General features: G+C 43.3%; 1 protein-coding gene across 2 annotated transcripts in view; it reads right to left on the bottom strand.

Moving 5' to 3' along the window:
• The window catches only part of yap1 (Yes1 associated transcriptional regulator), a 194,719-nt gene that overhangs the window by 87,029 nt on the left and 85,489 nt on the right, over positions 1-22,201 (bottom strand). For both annotated transcript variants that reach the window (XM_068034074.1, XM_068034073.1), the window contains one exon: positions 5,173-5,291. In XM_068034074.1, the coding sequence (XP_067890175.1) occupies positions 5,173-5,291 (119 nt within the window). The remainder of the gene's footprint in view (positions 1-5,172; positions 5,292-22,201) is intronic.

Raw genomic sequence — 22,201 nt, 5'->3', positions numbered from 1 at the left:
CCCAATCCAACTCACATGGATCCCAGCCAACATACCCAGAACTATTCTGGCTACAGTTCAGCTGTGAATACCATTTCTACCCAGCTCCATTCCACCTACGACAATAGCCTGACTGTTTGCATTTTGCATCCATACCAATCCCACTACACTGCCTATACTTTCCCTCTTCGGTGGCTTCTCTCCTACCAACACAGATCGGAGTTCTACTTCCTTAGCACCCTTTCTCCTTTATACTAGACAATCTTTATTAGGATTACATGTGGGAAAACAACATAAATATGGCTAAGTCAAGCAGGGTTGGACGGTGGGGAATAATGGAGCCAAAATGGAGGAGTAGGGACGAGGAAAGTTGAGGATTCAAATCTGAGGAGATGGTGATAAAGAGGAGTGAGGCACAGAACAGCCAATTATTAGGCAAGGAGAAATATCTTTAGTATCTTTACACATGTGCATACACAGTAGTCTCAAAAGTCTAATGATTGTGACAGGAGACGACGGTGAGCGCAACGTTGACATTTACACAAGTGGGTCTCCACCCAATGTTGCGTGTCAGAATTGTCGTCTCATCTCTAGCAACTAAACATTGAAAATTGTGACCTGATATAGAGCTTCATCACTAACCTTCATATTTATAAACTGATATAGTTATGTGTAAGATAGTAGAATCTACATGTACCAATTTCCTTTTCTCCAACAATTCTCTTAACAGAAGTCTCTACTTCCAATCACGTCCCAGTATCGTTGCCAGTAACATTTTGGATCCTGCATTTAAAAAAAAATCAAAACACGGGTGTGATGGGTTGGGGGCAGGGGGGGGGGGGGGGGGGGGAGTCAACTTATTAGGAAAGCTTTGTTTGAAACAACTGAACAACTGATCAGTAAGCGAGCCGTATTCCAGAGCCTAAAACACCACCACAAACTGCCAGATTTGCATAAGTTCATTGCAAACCAGGTTATAAAGAATCAATGATCGAGTGCGACTCAATGCTATCTGCCATTTCATGATGTTCTGTGCCATTCAAAACACGAGATCCACATGCGCTTAGACAGGTTTATGCTTTTCGCATCCGTTCTTCCACTGACCTCACTCAAAAATCCATTAAACAAGGCTTTTGAAATAGTAACCAACAATGAACAGTAAAAAAACAGGACAAGACGACGTTCCAGGAGGCAGGGGTGGGCGGCGAAGGGAGAGCAAAAGGGAGGGGGGAGAGCAAAAGGGAGGGGGAAGAGATGGCAAAGGGGGAGCAAAAGGGAGGGTAGGACATGGCGAAGGGGGGACAGGACTTGAAGTTGCGGGGAGAGCAAGAGCCAGGCGAATGTGAAATGGAGTTTGGGGGGTGGGGGGGCAGACAGCAAGGGAGAGGAGGACGTGAAGTTGGGGGGGGGGGGGGGGGCGGTGGGGAGCAAGGGAGAGGACGACGTACAGCGGAGGAGGGTGAAAGAGTAAGAAAGAAGAGGACGTGAAAGGGGAACAGGAAGAAGAGGACGTGAAAGGGGAACAGGAAGAAGAGGACGTGAAAGGGGAACAGGAAGAAGAGGACGTGAAAGGGGAACAGGAAGAAGAGGACGTGAAAGGGGAACAGGAAGAGGAGGACGTGAAAGGGGAACAGGAAGAAGAGGACGTGAAAGGGGAACAGGAAGAAGAGGACGTGAAAGGGGAACAGGAAGAAGAGGACGTGAAAGGGGAACAGGAAGAAGAGGACGTGAAAGGGGAACAGGAAGAAGAGGACGTGAAAGGGGAACAGGAAGAAGAGGACGTGAAAGGGGAACAGGAAGAAGAGGACGTGAAAGGGGAGAGGAGGACAATAAGGGAGAGAAAGGAGAAACTGAGGAAGGGTTGCTGTTCAATAGACTGCTTTGGAAAATCCTGTGGTCCAGGAGCAGTCAGAAAAGTGGCTACAATTTGGGTATCTGGCCACCCATGAGAAAGCTTTTGGGTTATAAGAAAGAATGGATAGGTTGATGGGTAATTCGGTGATATTTCCCTTCATTGCTAAAATGTTGTATGTTTGTTATAAACATTTTTAAGAAGGATATGTACAGTGCTGTGGGTGCTTGAAAAAAAAGACTTATATTTATATAGCACCTTTCACGACTACTGGACACCTCAAAGCTCTTTACTGCCAACAAAGTACTTTTTGAAGTGTAGTCACTTGTAATGCAGGAAATACGGCAGCCAGTGTGAGCATAGCAAGCTCCCAAAAACAGCAATGGGATGGCAACCGGATAATCAGTTGTTACGATGTTGATTGAGGGATAAATATTGGCCAGGAAACCAGAAATAACTCCCCTGCTCTTCTTTGAAATAACGCCATCGGATCTTTTACATCCACTTGAGGCCTCAGTTTAACGTCTCATCTGAAAGACAGTATCTCTGACAGCACAGCGCTCCCTCAGTACTGCACTGGAGTGTCAGCTTGATTTTGTGCTCAAGCCCTGGAGTAGGACTTGAACTTGGAACCTTGTGACTCAAAGGCAAGAATGCTACCAAATGAGCCACAGCTGACACTATAAACCACTATATGATCCAGCATGGTTGCTCAAAAAACACTGAATAATTGTCAGGGATTTGATTAGTTGCCTTTATGATGGTTGCTGTTTGCAAATTACTGGACTTTTCTGTAATGAAGGGATTGAATTTAAAGACTTTTTTTTTTAAATGAGTTACTTTTTAATGAAATGTGAGATTTGAGTCAGTCAGCATATATGACAGTGAAATAAATTGTCCGATTACAGTCACTAAAAAAGCAACTAAAGCAGACTGCTTTGAATAAAATTTAAAATCCGGCAGTACAGAGCATGAGCAAAACACAAAATCATTATACACGATTGATTCAGCAAGCCAATGCTTAAAATATTAATCATCGTTCTTTCAAGGTGAATGACAGTATGCACAAATATATAAAGGCACTCTACGTATAAACAAGCTTCCAGACACAAACATCACAATCCTCCTTTGAAAGCAGACATCAAAATTCAGTGCTTTGTTTCACTTTTAAATCAAAGTCAGATCTCAGTACATTTTAGGTTGAAAGTTGAATTACTTGCATAGAATTACTTTGAAATTACAACACAGAAAGCCATTCAGCCCAACCACAACTAGTCCATGTTGGTGCTTATCTGCCACAAACATCCCCATTCCCCATCCTGTACCTATACTCTTTTTTTCTCTTTTCCTTCAACCACCTATCTCACCATTCTTAAGTATTGATGGACTCTGCTTTGACCAATTCTGGCAGTACATTCTACAGCTTCACAACTCTGTTTAAAAATGTTTAACTTATCTTGCTTTCTGTCCTAAATTTCTTCCACTTAATCTTATATCTATCAGGGATCCAGAAGAATGGGACAAACACTGGAAACAGTCTGGCTCCAACCATTCTATTCCTTCATAATTTTTAAATATCTCTGAAAATCATCCTATGATCTCCTCTGTTCCAACAAAATAGATCCAATATTTCAACTCTTTTGTAGGTGTATTTCTTCATACCAGGCAGCATCCTAGTAAATCTGTGCTGTACCCCACTATCATCTCCCTATAGTGTGGAGCCCAAAATTACACACAATACTCCAAATATGGTTTTGCTATAGTTTTAATATAGGTTCATTATATCTTAATTCTTTGTATTTTGTACCTCATCATTAAACTCAGGATACTTTTTTGTAGGGAAAGAAAAGTTGTGTTTATCCACTTGAGGTGCTGGTTTTAATGTCTTGCGAATCTGAACCCTTAAATGCCTCTGCTCTTCCACATCACCCAGCTTTCTCCCCTCCCCACCCACAAAAAGCATATCTTTACTTTTTTTTAAAAAAAAGTAGCACCTAACATTTACTAACACTGAATGACACCTGCCTTCATTTTGCCCATTCCACCAATTTGTCAAAATCCCCTTGCACTGTCCTTTGACTCCAACACTTATTTACTATGCTTCCTGAAATAGTTTTGGCTGCAAATTTGGACAGCGTTCCCTCTTGTTCTATCTAAAATCACTGATGAACGCAGTGAACAGAATTGTTCCCAGAAGTGAACCCTGTGGAATGTTAAAAGTTATTTTGTGACCAAAGGAAGAAAAGCTAGACAATATAATATTCAAGAAATGAAGTCCATGAAATCATATGAAGTACTTGCAAAAGGTTCTGCTTTCTCAGTGAAAACACTGCTGTCACTAAACCCATTTGTTGTGTTTCCATCAACACACTATGGGGGGAAAAAATGCACCTTTAAGCCAATATTCTTTGATGCTCTATCAATACACATCTTATGCCATGCTTGTCAGATTAAATTCCATCCACAACTACCAAAGCCATAATCATAGTTCAATCCAGTATGAAGTCCTTTTCTCTAGACACAATGTGTTGAATGACAGAAGGAATAATTGAACTTGCTGGGTGTTTTTTCAAAACTGTTCAAATAGATATTGTATTAAATTTAAGCACATCCCGGGGCGGCACAGTGGCGCAGTGGTTAGCACCGCAGCCTCACAGCTCCAGGGACCCGGGTTCGATTCTGGGTACTGCCTGTGTGGAGTTTGCAAGTTCTCCCTGTGTCTGCGTGGGTTTTCTCCGGGTGCTCCGGTTTCCTCCCACAAGCCAAAAGACTTGCAGGTTGGTAGGTAAATTGGCCATTATAAATTGTCACTAGTATAGGTAGGTGGTAGGGAAATACAGGGACAGGTGGGGATGTTTGGTAGGAATATGGGATTAATGTAGGATTAGTATAAATGGGTGGTTGATGGTTGGCACAGACTCGGTGGGCCGAAGGGCCTGTTTCAGTGCTGTATCTCTAATCTAATCACTCACCATTAAACTAAATAGTGAATAGGCTAGATTCTCCTTGTGCCACTCCTAAGCATTAACCCCTGAAATTGGGGTAAGACTGGAGAGATGGCATTCTGGAAAGAGATCGTGGGGGGGAAAAGCCTTTCACCGTGTGAGCTTATGAAATTGTGAAGTGAGAAATGCATTACTATTTGTTAGAACCCCTCCTATGCAAAGTTGCACCTCCTTTCAAATCTAAGTCTAGACAATTGAAGTGCATCGCATATATAACACATTTGGAAAGAGGCTGGGAACTGGATTTACAAGTGCTTCCTCTCCTTTCACCTTTTTCATTAGTTTCTCCACCCACCCCACCACACACACACTCAAGCACTGCTTCTCTCTGCTTACCTGAAGACGTAGTGTTCATTAGGTTCTGCTGCATTGACACCGAACTGGCAGGAGTAGTTGAATTTAATACAGACAAGGGTTTCCTTGGGTCTTGCCAAGTTGTTGTCTGTTCAATGTGACTACAGTAAAGGAAAAAAAAATACAGTAATCAGGCAAAGCAGTCAGTGTGACCACAGTTCCTACCTCAATAAAGTCAGAATAGACAATGATTTGCTGCCTAACTACAACACAACACATCTACTGGCCCCTTGAAGAAAGAATAAACTCAAATCCATAGAATTGAACATTCACTTTGTGCTAATGGAGTTGAAGTGCCTTTAAATGATAACAATGATCTAAAATGTTGGTAGAACTGCTAGGTATGCAGTCCTGTCAAAAGCACACTGGTAAAGTCAAATCAAGCGAATGCTGCGGACCCCAGAATCATTAAAACATTTTCAAGTATAAAGCAAAAAAAAACATGCAGAAAGCCCCACAGAAACTATGAATTTCAGTTGAGGAGTTTGCCACACAAAAACTCTATCTTTCTGATTCATATTGAATGTGAAATTTATATGCAGCTTGCAGTAAATTAAATTTGATATGAGTTTTGATGGGAAAGCAGCAAATAGAGATCAACAATAGGGACAGCATCAGTTAGGACAATATTTGAAGAAAGGCGAGTCGTGTTTTAAACCAGTTTCATACCCACTTTCAAATTTAAGCAATGTAAAATTGTCACATTGACAGGAATGGAAGGCCAAAAATAAATTGTTACAGCATGAATTGCCCAGGTTATTGTAATTATAGCTTTAAATAGCACTGCACAAAACTTTTAAAAGTTTCTCCAAAAGGATCTAACATGTTGGAGTAAAAACAAAGTGCTGGAAATACTCAGCAGGTCTGGCAGCATCTGCGAAGAGAGAAACAGAGTTGATGCTTTAAGTCGATGAGCTTTCATCAGAACTCCACAGATGCTGCCAGACCTGCTGAGTATTTCCAGCACTTGCAGTATTTTGCTTTTATTCCAACACGTTGGATTTGCTTTGTGAGATTATAGCATTTATAACCATTTTGTTTCTCTTGTCCCTCTAAGCCCGACTTCCTCCCTTCCATTTAGGTAGATTCAATGCATCCATATCAAAGACACAAGAACACATGCAAGCATGAAATGCAAAAAAAAAGGTCCTCAGCCTGACAATCCCACACCTTCCATGTACAATTTACTTTATTATGGACTTTGTTCATCCATTTAATCTTATATGGGAATGTTCTGCATAAAACTTCATCTTTAATAAAGCAAATCAAGGAATCTTCATCCAATTCCACAACTTCACCATTCAACTTGCCCTGCTACCCTCCAGGTTACTTTCTTGTCAACGCCTCCCCAGTTCCACAATGCTGGAACCATTGCACCTATAAAGTATGCAATGATCTCAGTAGATATTCATCCCTAAAAAATATTTGTCCAGTTCTTTAAAACTTAGTCTCAATTTTGCTGGGAGTAAGTTACATAAATCCTAATTGAACAGAATTCTGTGGATCTGTACCCTTGTTCATTGCTACAATAGACATGCAGTAGCTGGACAGCCAAGGCAGACTGTGGCAGCACTGTCAAGGACAGGAACAGTTCAAAGCATCAGCCCATCACCATCTTCGCAGGACAATAAATGTGATCTTGCCCATATTCCAAGAATAAATAAATATACAGCATTTTCATGGGTGCATAGGATACTGTGTATTCAAGGAGTTCAGATTAAGCAGACTAAATATTGCACTGTGCTGTGACTCACTGAACACAAACTCCTCCTCCATAATCTGAATGATATGTGCTCATCAAATGATAGATTATACCACAAAATCCAACATGAGCAGATAAGAGGCATGTGGTTATCACAATCAAATTACAAATAAATCCACTTCTCCCACTCCGTGCCCCCTTCCCCAAGGTTAATGTTTATACTTCACACTTTTTTTAAAAAAAGATAAAAGCCCTCCACTTGGGTAATGCTTGATTATTCATTTTGTAGCTTAAATTCAACTGCACACCATTATCCTCCAGGTGCAATTACTTGTTTCATACATCTGGGGAAATTTTAAAAAATAGACTTTGCATGATGAGTATTTTAACTAGTTAGTAAGACTGCTGAGGGTGAAGGCAGTGAGGTGCTACAAATTTTAAATAGGTGTGCTCAAAAGGTTTGTCCTCGACAATTGCACTCCACAGAACATGAACCACTCCAATACATGCATCTGAACAACTGAGCCAACACACTCAAAGAACTCCAAATGCAGCACTATATCACACCATTTTGTTATGCAATAACTTGCATGTATATCGTGCCTTAACATAGTAAAACATTGCAAGGTACTTCTCAGGAGCATCATCACAAAATTTGACAGTGTAACAGGCAACCAAAAGCTTTGTCAAAGAGGTTGGTTTTAAGGAGTGTCTTAAAGAATGAGAGGGGTTTAGAGAAATTGAAAGGTTTAGGGAGGTAATTCCAGAGTTTAGGGCTAGGCAGCTGAAGACATGACCACCAATTATGGAGTGATTGAAATTGGGGATGCGCAAGAGGCCAGAGTTGGAGAACTGCAGCGATCTTAGAGGGTTGTAGGGCTGGAGGGAGAGGGGAAGGGTGAGCCAAGAGGGATCTTAAAATCAAGATTTTGCTGGATTAAGAGTCAATATAGGTCAGCAAGCACAGGGCTGATGGGTAAATGAGAGTTGGTGCAAGTTAGGATACAGGGAACAGAGTTTTGGATGAGCTCAAGTGTACGTAGGGTGCATTGTGGGAAGCTGGCCCAGAGAGCACTGGAATAATTATCTAATTGTGCAGCGTCTCCCAAGTAGGCATTATTGTTGGGCTCTGCTGTCCAACACAGCTAACTTCCAAAAAGATCCACTGCTCTCATGAGGGGGGTAGCAATAGCTTCAAAACTTACCTCTTTATCCAAGCATTTGGTCACCTGTCCTAATATCTCCTTATGTGACTCAGTCAAATTTTGTTTGAAAATCTTCCTGTGAAGTGCTTTGGTACATTTTATTATGTTAAAGGTGCGATAAAAACACAAGTTGCTATTGATGGTATCTCCCATTCTTGCCAGAACCGAATACCTGACAGAGCGAGATAGAGTCGCACTGTGGGAGCAGAGGTTTAAAAAGCATGCCAAAAACCCAGAGTCAGAGACCAGCAACAGAATGAGAGAAAGGGGAGCATAGCGGGAGAAGCAGGAGCGGAGCAGGGAAAAAAAAATCAAAAAGTGACAGAGTGACGTCGCAATCAACAGTGAGAGTAAGAAAACAGAGCCACCGGGGTGAGTATTCAGGTAAGCTTTTAATTTAAATCAAATATAGCATCAATCACCACAGGCAAGCAGGTAGGTTATTGGTACAGGAAGCCTTGCAAGTGGAGGCAGAAAAAAGGAATGTAGTGGTAGTAGGGAACAGTATAGTTAGGGGGATTGGCACTGTTCTCTGCAGCAAAGAGCAAGAGTCCAGACAGCTGTGTTGCCTGCCAGGTGCCAGGGTTCAGGACATCTGCTCAGGGCTGGAGAGGAACTTGCAATGGGAAGGGGAGGATCCAGTCGTCGTGGTCCATGTAGGTACCAACGACATAGGCAGGACAAGGAAAGAGGTTCTGCATAGTCAGTATGAGGAACTAGGCGTCAATTTAAGCAGAATTACGTGCAAATTGGCATAGGGCAAATAAAATTAGACTGGCTCAAAGACTGGTATGGTAGAAGTGGGTTCCGGTTCGTGGGGCACTGGCACCTGTACTGGGGAAAGTGGTGACTGTATTGTTGGGACGGTCTACACCTGAACCGTGCTGGGGCCGGTGTTCTAGCGAGCCGCATAACTAGGGAAGTAGACAGGGTTTTAAACTGAATAGTGGGGGCAAGGGATCAAATTTGGGAAGATATGGTAAATCGAGGAGTAGAGACAAGGCAAGAGAGAAAGGTAGTAATATGGGAAATGATAAACAGACTGTGACAGGAAGGGACAGAGCGTACAAATCTAAGAGTAAAGCAACAGATAAGGCTAGAGGTTACAAAAATAATAAAAAAGGACTAAACTAAAGGCTCTGTATCTGAATGCACATAACATTCAAAACAAAACAGATGAACTGAGAGAGCAAACTGAAATAAATATGATCTGATAGCCATTACAGAATCAAGACTGCAGGATGACATAGATTGGGACCTGAATATTGAAGGGTACATGGCATTTAGGAAGGACAGGAAGCTGGGAAAAGGTGAAGGGGTAGCTCTGTTAATTAACGATTGTATTAGTGCAATATAGAGAGGGATGACCTAAGTTCAAGAGACCAAGATGTAGAAGCAGTTTGGGTAGAGATGAGAAATCATAAAGGTAAGAAGTCACTTGTTGGAGTGGTACAGGCCACTAACGTTAACCACACAGTAGGACGGGGTATAAAGGAAGAAATAATGGCAGCTTGTCAGAAAGGTACAGCAATAATTATGGGGGGGGGGGGATTTTAACCTACATATAGACTGGAAAAATCAGATGGGCAGCAGTAGCAAAGATGAGGAGTACATAGAACGTTTTCGGGATAATTTCTTGGAACAATACGTTCTGGAGCCAGAGAGCAGGCTATACGAGACCTGGTATTGTGCAACGAGATAGGATTAATTAATGACCTCATAGGTAAGGCGCCCCTAGGTAGCAGTGATCATTTTACATTCAGTTTGAAGGACAGAAGAGTGGGTTCAAGACTAGTATTTTAAACTTAAAGAGGGGCAATAAGAGGACATGAAAGCAAAGCTAGCTAAAGTGAACCAGCAAATCAGGTTAAGGGATAGGTTAATAGAGATGCAGTGGCAGACATTTAAGGGGATATTTCAGAATACACAGAACAGATACATTCAACGAGAAAGAAAAATTCCAAGAGTGGGACCCAACATCCATGGTTAACTGAAACATGTAAAGATAGTATCAAATTTAAAGAAAAAGCCTATAATTGCGCAAAGATGGGAGGCAGGTCAGAAGATTGGACAGAATATAAACAACAGCAAAGAATGGGGCGGCACAGTGGCGCAGTGGTTAGCACCGCAGCCTCACCGCTCCAGCGACCGGGGTTCAATTCTGGGTACTGCCTGTGTGGAGTTTGCAAGTTCTCCCTGTGTCTGCGTGGGTTTCCTCCGGGTGCTCCGGTTTCCTCCCACATGCCAAAGACTTGCAGGTTCATAGGTTAATTGACCATTATAAATTGCCCCTAGTATAGGTAGGTGGTAGGGAAATATCAGGACAGGTGGAGATGTGGTAGGAATATGGAATTAGTGTAGGATTAGTATAAATGGGTGGTTGATGGTCGGCACAGACTCGGTGGGCCGAAGGGCCTGTTTCAGTGCTGTATCTCAAACTAAATCTAAAACTAAAGATTGATAAGGAAGGTAAAATTAAGAGTACAAGAGAAAGCTAGCTAGAAATATAAAGACAGATGGTAAGAGGTTCTATAGATATTTTAAAAAAAGTTAAAGTGAGCATTGGTCCGATAAAAAGAGTCTGGGAATTAATAATGGATAACGAGGAGATGGCAGATGAATTGACCAGATATCTTCCATCGGTCTTCACCGTTGAGGATATAAGTAATATCCCAGTATTAGCTGTAAGTCAGGAAATGGAAGGGAGGGAGGAACTCAAGAAAATTGCAATCACCAGAGAAGTGGAAATGAGCAAATTGTTGGAGCTGCGGGCTGACAAGTCCTCAGGTCCTGGTTGACTTCATCCTCGGGTGTTAAAAGAAATGGCTAGTGAGATAGTTGATGGGTTAGTTTTAACTTTCCAAAATTCTCCAGATTCAGGTAAGGTTCTATTAGATTGGAAAATAATGAAAGTAACTCCTCTATTCAAAAAGGGAGGGAGACAGAAAGCAGGAAACTACAGGCCAGTTGGCTTAACATCGGTCTTAGGGAAAATGTTAGATATTATTAAAGACGTTGTAGCAGGGCATTTAGAAAAATTCAAGGTAATCAGGCAGAGTCAACATGGTTTTGTGAAAGGAAAATCATGTTTAACCAATTTATTGGAGTTCTTTAAAGGAGTTACATATGCTGTGGATAAAGGGGAACCGGTGGATGTATTGTACTTCGATTTCCAGAAGGCATTTGATAAGGTACCACATCAAAGGTTATTGCAAAAAATAAAACGCTCATGGTGTTGGGGGTAACATATTGGCATGGATAGAAGATTGGTTAGCTAACAGGAAACAGAGAGTCGGCATAAATGGGTCATTTTCTGGTTGGCAAGATGTAATGAGTTGTGTGCCACAGGGATCGGTGCTGGGACCTCAACTTTTTATATAAATTACTTAGATGAACGGACCAAAGGTTTGGTGCTAAATTTGCTGATGACACAAAATATAGGTAGGAAAGTAACTTGTAAAGAGGACATAAGGAGACTACAAAGGGATATAGATAAAGTGTGTGGGCAAAGACCTGGCAAATGGAGTATAATGTGGGAAAAAGTGAAATTGTCCATTTTGGCAGAAAGAATAAAAAAGCATATTATCTAAATGGCGAGAGATTGCAGAGCTCTGAGATGCAGAGTGATCTGGCTGTCCTAGTGCATGAATCGCAAAATGTTAGTATGCAGGTACAGCACATAATTAGGAAAGCTAATAGAATGTTATTGTTTATTGCGAGGGGAATTGAATACAAAAGTAGGGAGGTCATGCTTCAGCTACACAGGACACTAGTGAGACCACATCTGGAATACCGTGCACAGTACTGGTCTCATTTTAGGAAGGATGTAAATGTGTTGGAGGCAGCACAGAGAAGGTTTATTAGACTAATCCCTGGAATGGACTGGCTGTCTTACGAGGAAAGATTGGACAGGCTCGGCTGTATCTGCTGGAACTTAGAAGAGTAAGTGGTGACTTGATTGAAACATACAAGATCCTGAGGGGTCTTGTCAGGGTGGATGTGGAAAGGATGTTTCCCCTTGTGGGATCATCTAGAACTAGGGGTCATTGTTTAAAAATAAGGGGTCACCCATTTAAGACAGAGATGAGGAGAATTATTTTCTCTGAGGGTCATGAGTCTTTGGAATTTTCTTCCTCAAAAGGTGATGGAAGCAGAGTCTTTGAATATTTTTAAGGCAAAGGTAGATAGATTCTTGATGAGCAAAGGGGTGGAAGATTATCGGGGTAGGTGGAAATGTTGAGTAATCAGTTCAGCCATTAACATATTGAATGGTGGAGCAGACTTGAAGGGCCGAGTGGCCTACTCCTGCTCCTAATTCATATAAACGTATGTACCTCCACCATACAAGTGAATATTCCTGAGCTATTTGACCAAATTGGCCAAGATTATGTTCAACCACAACTTCATCCAGTGCCTGCACTTCTGTCACAGATCACCAAATAGCAGCAAGAACAAAATCAGCTTTTGATTTTTCCGTTTTAAAAAATTCATTCATGGGATGTGGGCATCGCTGGCCAAGCCAGCATTTATTGTCCATCCCTAATTGCCCTCGAGAAGGTGGTGGTGAGCTGCCTTCTTGAACTGCTGCAGTCCATGTGCGGTAGGTACACCCACAGTGCTGTTAGGAAGGGAGTTCCAGGATTTTGATTTTATTGCTAGCCTAGAGACAGAGACTAACCTTTCACTTCACAAAGTGGATTCCAGGAGATCAATACTAAACTGACTTCCATGCACTGTTCTACCTAATTTGTTATCTGGTGGCAAGTTCCCTAAAGGTCTATTGTAGGACAACCCATAAGTTGGAGAGCATTTTACTGCACAAAGTACAAGGAGGTTGGGTGCTACCTTCCAAATTAAAAATCCTGGATCCAAAAGAGACAAAAGATTGTATGCTTTTAACAATGAATATCTATAAAAATTCAGAAATGAGAACGGACAGGCTGGAAACTGATGTGGACGAAAAGGTGTGCGAATGCATATGGGCATTCATGTCACAATGCAAGTACGTTGACTTATTGAATTGGTTCAGCACATTTAGTAGACCAGAAAAGGTGGTAGTATTCAAACAGTAAATGCCAAGATCCATGAAAATTTTAGGTCAGTACAGCCATAAATTAGAGATTAGAACTAGTAGTTGCAGAAAACTAGAAGGTAACACTCCTTCACTGGGCATTTGTCTCAATCAGGACTTAGGTGAAACAATCTGCCTAACACACAGGCACAGAGGTTTCCAACATAGCTTTCAATTATTGGAGATTTGGTAGACTGAACAATGCACTTCCAAATTACAACATCAAAATTCTAATTGCAATTACTTATATTTTTGCACTGTTGCTCCCCATAGAGAGTAGCTTTTTACCATCCCAAGGTAACCCAGCTAAGGCCAACAAAAGAAAACTGGCTAGGGGTAATTGCTTTCCTTCACGGCTTAAACATGTCTCCCGCCAAGTCATTCGAGGAACTGCCTATGTTGCTCTCTTAAAAAGACCAAAGTTTTTTTTTTTAAAAAGAGTTCTTTATTTGGATGCAAATCATTGTAAAAGGTATGACAGTCTACATGGAAGAAAATTGCAATCCGCAAGTGGTGGCACAGTTTATTAATGTACATATTTTAGTCATTTTTAAATTTCATCAATTTCCTCAAACTCCAAACTTAACACCATCACAAGTACAGCAGTTCAGGAAAAAAAGACTCACCATCACAGGGCAATTAAGGATTAGCAATAAATGTAGACTAATCAGAGTCTTGAACAAACAATAATTTTACTTGAAATAAGCTCAATCGTCACAGACTTGATCCATATCATCAAAGCATTGGAGTAGTTTTTTTTTGGATAGACATGTACGAAATGCCAACAAGTCGCCAATATGCAAAATGCTGTACAGCCATGCAACATGGCGCGCACTGGCCCATTGGTAAGGAAACCTCCTGCTGAGTACCACCTCCCTCAGCTGATGAATCAGTGCTCCTCCATGTTGAACACCACTGGGAAGATGCACTGAAGATAGCAAAAACACAGAATGTACTCTGGGTGGGGGACTTCAAAGTCCATCACGAGTGGGTCCAGAGCACCACTACTGACCGAGCCCTGAAGGACATATCTGCCAGACTGGGCCTGCGGCAGGTGGTAAGAGAAACAAGGAGGAAAAACCTGCTTGTCCTCACCCACACGAACCTACATTTCGCAGATGCACCTATCCATGACAGTATTGGTAGGAGTGAGTACCACACAATCCTTGCAGAGACAAAGTCCCGTCTTCACACTGAGGACACCCTCTATCGTGTTGTGTGGCACTACCACTGTGCTCAATGGGATAGATTCAGAACAGATCTAACATCACAAAACTGGGCATCCATGAGGTGTGACAGGCCAACAGCAGTAGAACTGTACTCCACCACAATCTATAACCTCATGGCCCAGAATTTCCCTCATTCTACCATCAGATTCAAACTAGAGGATCAATCCTGGTTCAATGAGGAGTGCAGGGGAGCATGCCAGGGGCGGCACCAGGCATACCTAAAAATTAGATGCCAACCTGAAGCTACAACCCAGGACTACATGCATGCCAAACAGCAGAAACAGCATGCAATATACAGAGCTAAACGATCCCACAACCAAGAGATCAGATCAAAATTCTACAGTCCTGCCACATCCAGTTGTTAATGGTGGTGGACAATTAAACATCTAACTGGAGGAGAAGGCTCCACGAACATCCTCATCCTCAATGATGGGGGAGCCCAGCACATCAGTACAAAAGACAAGGCTGAAGCATTTGCAACCATCAGCCAGAAGTGCCAAATGCTTATCCATCTCTGCCTCCTCCCGAGGTCCCCAGCATCACAGATGCCAGCCTTCTGCCAATCCGATTCACTCCACATGATATCAAGAAATGGTTGAAGTCGCTCAATACAGCAAAGGTCAAAGGCACTGACAACATCCCACCTGTAGCACTAAAGATTTGTGCTCTAGAACTAGCTGTGCCCTTAGCCAAGCTGTTCTAGTACTGCTTCAACACTGGCATCTACCCGACAATGTGGAAAATTGCCCAGGCATGTCCCAACCACAAAAATCAGAACAAATCCAATCCGGCCAATTACTGCTCCATCAGTCTATTCTCAATCATCAAAGAGATGGACGGTGTCATCGACAGTGCTATCAGGCGGCACTTTCTCAGCAACAACCCGCTCAATGTTCAGTTTGTGTTTCACCAGGGCTACTTGGCTCCAGACCTCATTACAGACTTGGTCCAAACATGGACACAAGAGCTGAATTCCAGAGACGAGGTGAACTGGGGGGAGACAGCCTGCCCTTCACATCAAGTCAGCATTTGACTGGAGTGTGGCATCAAGGAGCCCTAGCAAAATTAAGTCAATGGGAATCAGAGGGAAAACTCTCCGCTGCTTGGAATCATACCCAACACAAAGGAACGTGGTTATCATTGGTGGAGCCCGAGGTCATTGAAGTACGAGTTCCTCGGGGTAATGTCCTAACCCAACCATCTTCAGCTGTTTCATTGATGACCTTTCTTTGTTCATAAGGGCAGAAGTGGGGATGCTTGCAGATGATTGCAGTCCATTCATGACTCCTCAGATACTGAAGGAGTCTGTGCCTGCATGCAAGATCTGAACAATCAGGCTTGGGTTGGTAAGTAACAAGTAACATTCATGCCACACAAGTGCCAGGCAATGACCATTGTGGACAAAAGAGAATCCAACCACCTCCCCTTGATTTTTCATCAGCATCATCCAAAAGGTTTAATTTAAAGGATGAAGTCATGGCAGGAGAGCTCAAAACCGTGGTGTGCTCCTCATGCTCCATGTCGGAAGCCGGGAACAATTCCAGAGCCCGGGACCAACATGTGTGCAGGAAGTGTCTCCAGCTGCAGCTCCTGGAAGCCCGGGTTTCGGAGCTGGAGCTGCAGCTGGGGACACTGTGGAGCATCCACGAGGCAGAGAGTATCGTGGATAGCACGTATAGAGAGGTGGTCACACCGCAGGCTCAGCCCCCACAGGCAGGAAGGGAATGGGTGACCACCAGGCAGAGCAAGAGGACTAGGCAGACAGTGCAGGAAACTCCTGTGGCTATTCCCCTGCAAAACAGATATACTGCTTTGGATACTGTTGGGGGGAATGGCCTCAGGGGAAAGCAGCAACAGCCCAATTCGTTGCACCATGGTTGACTCTGCTGCACAGGGGAGGAGTAAAAAGCATGGGAATGCAATAGTTGTAGGGGATTCAATTGTAAGGGGATCAGATAGGCGTTTCTGTGGCCACAAGAGACTCCAGGATGGTATGTTGCCTCCCTGGTGCTAGGGACAAGCATGTCTCAGAACAGTTACAGGACATTCTGAAGGGGGAGGGTGAACAGCCAATGGTCACGGTACACATTGGTACAAACGACGTAGGTAAAAAAAAAAAAGGATGCGGTCCTAAAAGCAGAATACAGGGAATTAACTAAGTTGAAAAGTAGGACCTCAAAAGGTAGTGATCTCAGGATTACTACCAGTGCCACGTGCTAGTCAAAGTAGAAATAGCAGGATACATTGGATGAATACGTGACGAAGAGACAGTGTGAGGGGGGAGGGTTTTAGATTCCTGGGACATTGGGACCGGTACAAATTGGACGAGTTACACCTGGGCAGGACTGGGACTGATGTCCTAGGGAGAGTATTTGTTAGAGTGGTTGGGCAAGGTTTAAACTAAGTTGGCAGGGGGTTGCGAATCTTTGCAAGAAGTCAGAGGAGGGGTGGGGAGGGGGGGGGGGGGGGTCAAAGACAAGATCAAAAGACAGTAAGGGGAAGAAGAAAAGTGATAGGCAGAGAAATCAAGGGCCAGAATCAAACATGGCCACAGTGAAAAATAGTGGGAAGGGGACATGTAATGTTAAAAAGACAAGCCTTAAGGCTTTGTGCCTTAACGCACGGAGCATTCACAATAAAGTGGATGAATTAATCGCGCAAATAGATGTAAACGGATATGATATAGTCGGAATTACGGAGACATGGCTGCAAGGTGACCAGGGATGGGTAATGAACATCCAGGGGTATTCAGTATTTAGGGAGGACAGACAAAAAGGCAAAGAGCGGCAGAGTTGCATTGCTGGTTAAAGGGGAAATTAACACAATAGCGAGGAAACATATTAGCTCTGACGATGTGGAATCTGTATGGGTAGAGCTGAGAAACACTAAGGGGCAAAAAACATTAGTGGGGGGTTGTATATAAACCCCCAAACTGTAGTGATGTTGGGAATGGCATTAAACAGGAAATTAGAGATGCATGCGATAAAGGAACATCTGTAATTATGTGTGACTTTCATCTGCATATAGATTGGGCAAATCAAATTAGTCACAATACCGTAGAGGAGGAATTCTTGGAGTGTATACGGGATGGCTTTCTGGACCAATACATTGAAGAACCAACTAGAGAACAAGGCCATCCTTGACTGGGTATTGTGTAACGAGAGAGGAATAATTGACAATCTAGTTGTGCGAGATCCCTTGGGTTGAGCGACCATAAAATGATAGAATTCTTCATCAAGATGGAGAGTGGCATAGTTGATGCTGAGACTAGGGTCCTGAATCTTAGTAAAGGAAACTCCGAAGGTATGAGGCGCGAGCTGGCTATGATGGATTGGGAAACATTACTTAAAGGGATGACGGTGGAAAGGCAATGGCAAACATTCAAAGAGCGCATGGATGAACTGCAACAATTGTTTATTCCTGTCGGGCGCAAAAGTAAAACGGGAAAGGTAGCCAAACTATGGCTTACAAGGGAAATTAGAGATAGCATTAGATCCAAGGAAGAAGCATATAAATTCACCAGAAAAAACAACAGACCTGAGGAATGGGAGCAGTTTAGAATTCAGCAAAGGAGGACCAAGGGATTGATTAAGAAAGGGAAAATAGAGTACGAGAGCAAGCTTGCAGGGAACATAACAACTGACTGTAAATGTTTCTATTGGTATGTGAAGAGAAAAAGATTGGTGAAGACAAATGTAGGTCCTTTACAGTTAGAAACAGGGGAAATTATAATGGGGAACAAAGAAATGGCTGACCAACTAAATGCATACTTTGCTTCTGTCTTCACAAAGGAGGACACAATCATCATACCAGAAATGTTGGGGAATACAGGATTTAGTGAGAAAGAACTGAAGGAAATCAGTATTAGTAGAGAAATGGTGTTGGGGAAATTGATGGGACTAAAGGCCGATAAATCACCAGGGCCTGATGGTATGCATCCCAGAGTACTTAAGGAAGTGACCCTAGAAATAGTGGATGCATTGCTGGCCAACTTCCAAGATTCTGTAGACTCTGGAACAGTTCCTGCAGATTGGAGGGTAGCTAATGTAACCCCACTATTTAAAAAGGGAGGTAGCGAGAAAGCAGGGAATTATAGACCAGTCAGCCTGACGTCGGTAGTGGGGAAAATTCTAGAGTCCATTATCAAAGATTCTATAGCAGAGCACTTGGAGAACAGTGGTAGAATCAGACAGTCAGCATGGATTTATGAAAGGGAAATCATGCTTTACAAATCGACTAGAATTTTTCGAGGATGTAACTAGTAGATTTGATGAGGGGGAGCCAGTGGATGTGGTTTATTTGGTCTTTCAGAAGGCTTTCGACAAAGCCCCACATAAGAGTCTAGCGTGTAAAATTAATGCACATGGGATTGGGGGTAGTGTATTGCGATGGATAGAAAATTGGTTGGCTGACAGGAAACAAAGAGAAGCTTTTTCCCAGGGTGGAAGAGTCAGTTACTAGGGGACATAGGTTTAAGGAGCGAGGGGCACAGTTTAGAGGGGGTGTGCAAGGCAAGTTCTTTACACAGAGGGTGGGGAGTGCCTGGAACTTGCTGCCGGGGGAGGTGGTGGAAGCAGGTACGATAGCGACGTTTAAGAGGCATCCTGACAAATACATGAATAGGATGGGAATAGATAGAAAGGTACAGTCCCCGAAAGTGCAGAAGGTTTTAGCTTAGACAGGCATCAAGATCGACGCAGGCTTGGAGGGCCGAATGGCCTGTTCCTGTGCTGTACTGTTCTTTGTTCTTTGATAAATGGGTCTTTTTCCGAATGACAAGCAGTGACTAATCGGGTACCGCAGGGATCGGTGCTAGGACCCCAGCTATTCACAACATATATTAATGATTTAGATGAGGGAACTAAATGTAATATCTCCATATTTGCAGATGACACAAAAGTGGGTGGGAGGGCGAGTTGTGAGGAGGATGCAGAGGGGCTTCAGGGTGATTTGGACAAGATGGGTGAGCGGGCAAATTCATGGCAAATGCAGTATAATGTGAATAAATGTGAGGTTATCCACTTTGGTAGCAAAACAGGAAGGCAGATTATCATCCGAACAGCTATAAACAATGGGGGGGAATATGCAATGAGACCTGGGCGTTCTCATACACAAGTCGCTGAAGGTAAGCATGCAGGTCCAATAGGCGGTAAAAAAGGCAAATGGTATGTTGGCCTTCATAGCGAGAGGATTAGAGTACAGGAGCAGGGATGTCTTGCTGCAATTGTACAGGGCCTTGGTGAGGCCACACCTGGAATCGTGCGCGCAGTTTTGGTCTCCTTAACTGAAGTTTACCAGACTGATTCCTGGGATGGCAGGACTGATGAATGAGGAGAGATTGAGTCGGTTAGGATTATATTCACTGGAGTTCATAAAAGCGAGGGGGGAATCTCATAAAAATCTATAAAATTCTAACAGGACTTGACAGAGTAGATGCAGGAAGGATGTTCCCCATGGCGGGGGAGTCCAGAACCAGGGGTCATAGTCTAAGGATACGGGGTAAATCAGTCAGGACTGAGATGAGAAGAAATTTCTTCACCCAGAGAGTGATGAATCTGTGAAATTCGCTACCAGAAAGCAGTTCAGGCCAAAACATTGTATGTTTTCAAGAAGGAGTTAGATATAGCTCTTGGGTTTAAAGAGATCAAAGGATATGATGCGAAAGCAGGAACAGGTTCCAGAGTTGGATAATCAGTCATGATCATAATGAATGGCAGAGCAGGCTCGAAGGGCCGATGGCCTCCTCCTACCATCGCTGAATCCCCCATCAGCAACATTCTGGGGGTCACCATTGACCAGAAACCTAACTGGGTCAGCCACATAACTACTCTGACTACAAGAGTAGTTCAGAGGCTGGGAATTCTGCAGCAAATAACACCTCCTGGCTTACCAAAGCCTGAACACCATCTACAAGGCACAAGTCAGGAGTGTGATGGAATACCCTCCACTTGCCTGGTTGAGTGAAGTCCCATCAGTCAAGAAGCTTGACACCACCCAGAACAAAGCAGCCTGCTTGATTGGCACCCAATTCACCACCTTAATCATTCAATCCCTCCACCATCAGTGTACAATGGCAGCAGTGTGCATCATCTACAAGATGCACTGCAGCAACTTGCCAACGTTCCTTCGACAGCACCTTTCAAATCCATGACCTAAACCACTTTGAAGGCCAAGTGCAACAGATGCATAAGATCACCACCTAAAAGTTCTGCTCCAAGCCACACACCATCCTGACTTGGAACTATAATCGCTGTTCCTTCACTGTTGCTGGGTGAAAATTCTGGAATCCTTGCCAGCGATGCCTAAACCCCATGAATTAATTATTTTTTTTAAAGGCTGCGTTTGCTGACAATGCTACCACTAGGTGGCACTGCAGTGGCACATGCACAAATGCAGCCTGTGCTAGTAAAAAGTCAAAATGTGCGATGTCAGCAGCTGCCAGGACTAAAGATGGCGCTGCTCAAATAATCACACAAAGGCCACCTAAAGATATGGCAGCACACAATGACAGGAAAGAGCGAGCGAGCGGGTGGGCGGGGCTGGGGGAACGAGTGGGCGGGCAGGCCGGAGGGTAGCGGGCGGGCCCGGAGGATGAGAGCAAGCGGGCGGGCCTGGGGGGGTGGAGGAGGAGAGCGCAACCGCCGCAACCACCACCAAGGTCTTCGGCTGCGCTCTCGCCGCTTCCCACACCCCGGCTCTCTCCCCGCTTGCCCCAACCTGACTCTCTGCACGCGTTACTTGATGACGTAATCTGCGCATGCGCCAACCAGTCTTGGCATGAGGAACGCAGCGCATGCGCAGATCCCTCCCCAACAGCACTGTGAGTGTACCTACACTACACAGACTGCTGTGGTTCAAGGCAGCAGCTCACCACCACCACCACCACCATCTTAAGCGCAATAAACGGCTGGACAACAAATGCTGGCCTTTCCAGTGGTGCTCACATCCTGTCAATGAGAAAAAATAACCTTGGTGAAACAAAGAAAGTTAAACCCTTTCCTACAAGTTTGAGATCTAATTGTGCTGTATGGACAATTCACCGTTTTTGACTGCTTTTCGTAGATCAATTATTTCACTACCAATACCTTTATAAATATGTAAAAGTAATTTGCGTGGGCTTTATACACTAACAATCGGCACCTGATCCCTTTTATTTTGTTCACAAAACTGGCCGAGTTGGTCTTTTGAGAACTGTGCAAGGTAGCTTGGATGCATCTCCTTGATTCTCTCCATTCTCATTAATTTGTCCCCCAATAGTTTAAAAAACAAATCTCAGCTTCTTTTATACATCGGGACTTTCCCTTCTCAATTTTCTTTCCGCCAAGCTGGAAGACACTCACACATAGCATAGTACATTTCCACAAGCACCAGTAGCCATCTGTGTGGCAAAGCTGCTATTCTTCATGAAACTCAACTTTACTGGGTACACAGCTGCTGCTAGTCTGTGCTCACTCAACATACACACAAGTACAGTTTTCAGTATGAACCTTTGGATAGCCATGAGAGGGGAAAACCCTTCCTGTTCTACTCCTCCAGGAGAACACACTATGCTTTTGAATTTAATTTTGAGGCTGAACATGCAAAAACTCAAACATTCCAGGACCCATCCTTTTTTTTTTGTCCTCAAACTAAAGCTACCATTCATTCCAGACGGATGAATTGTGTCCAATTTTACAAAATGGAAAGCAGCCATGGAGTAAAATCACTAACATTCTTTTTTAAATTTGAATTCTTATTAAAACAAGTCAAAAATTTGCAACAATATCCAAAAAATTAAAGTTGTAGAAATATATACTGAAAGAGT

This window comes from Heterodontus francisci, chromosome 6 (assembly GCF_036365525.1).
Source record: "Heterodontus francisci isolate sHetFra1 chromosome 6, sHetFra1.hap1, whole genome shotgun sequence".
Classification (NCBI taxonomy): Eukaryota; Metazoa; Chordata; class Chondrichthyes; order Heterodontiformes; family Heterodontidae; genus Heterodontus; species Heterodontus francisci.
This window is presented reverse-complemented; position numbering and strand designations above follow the sequence as displayed.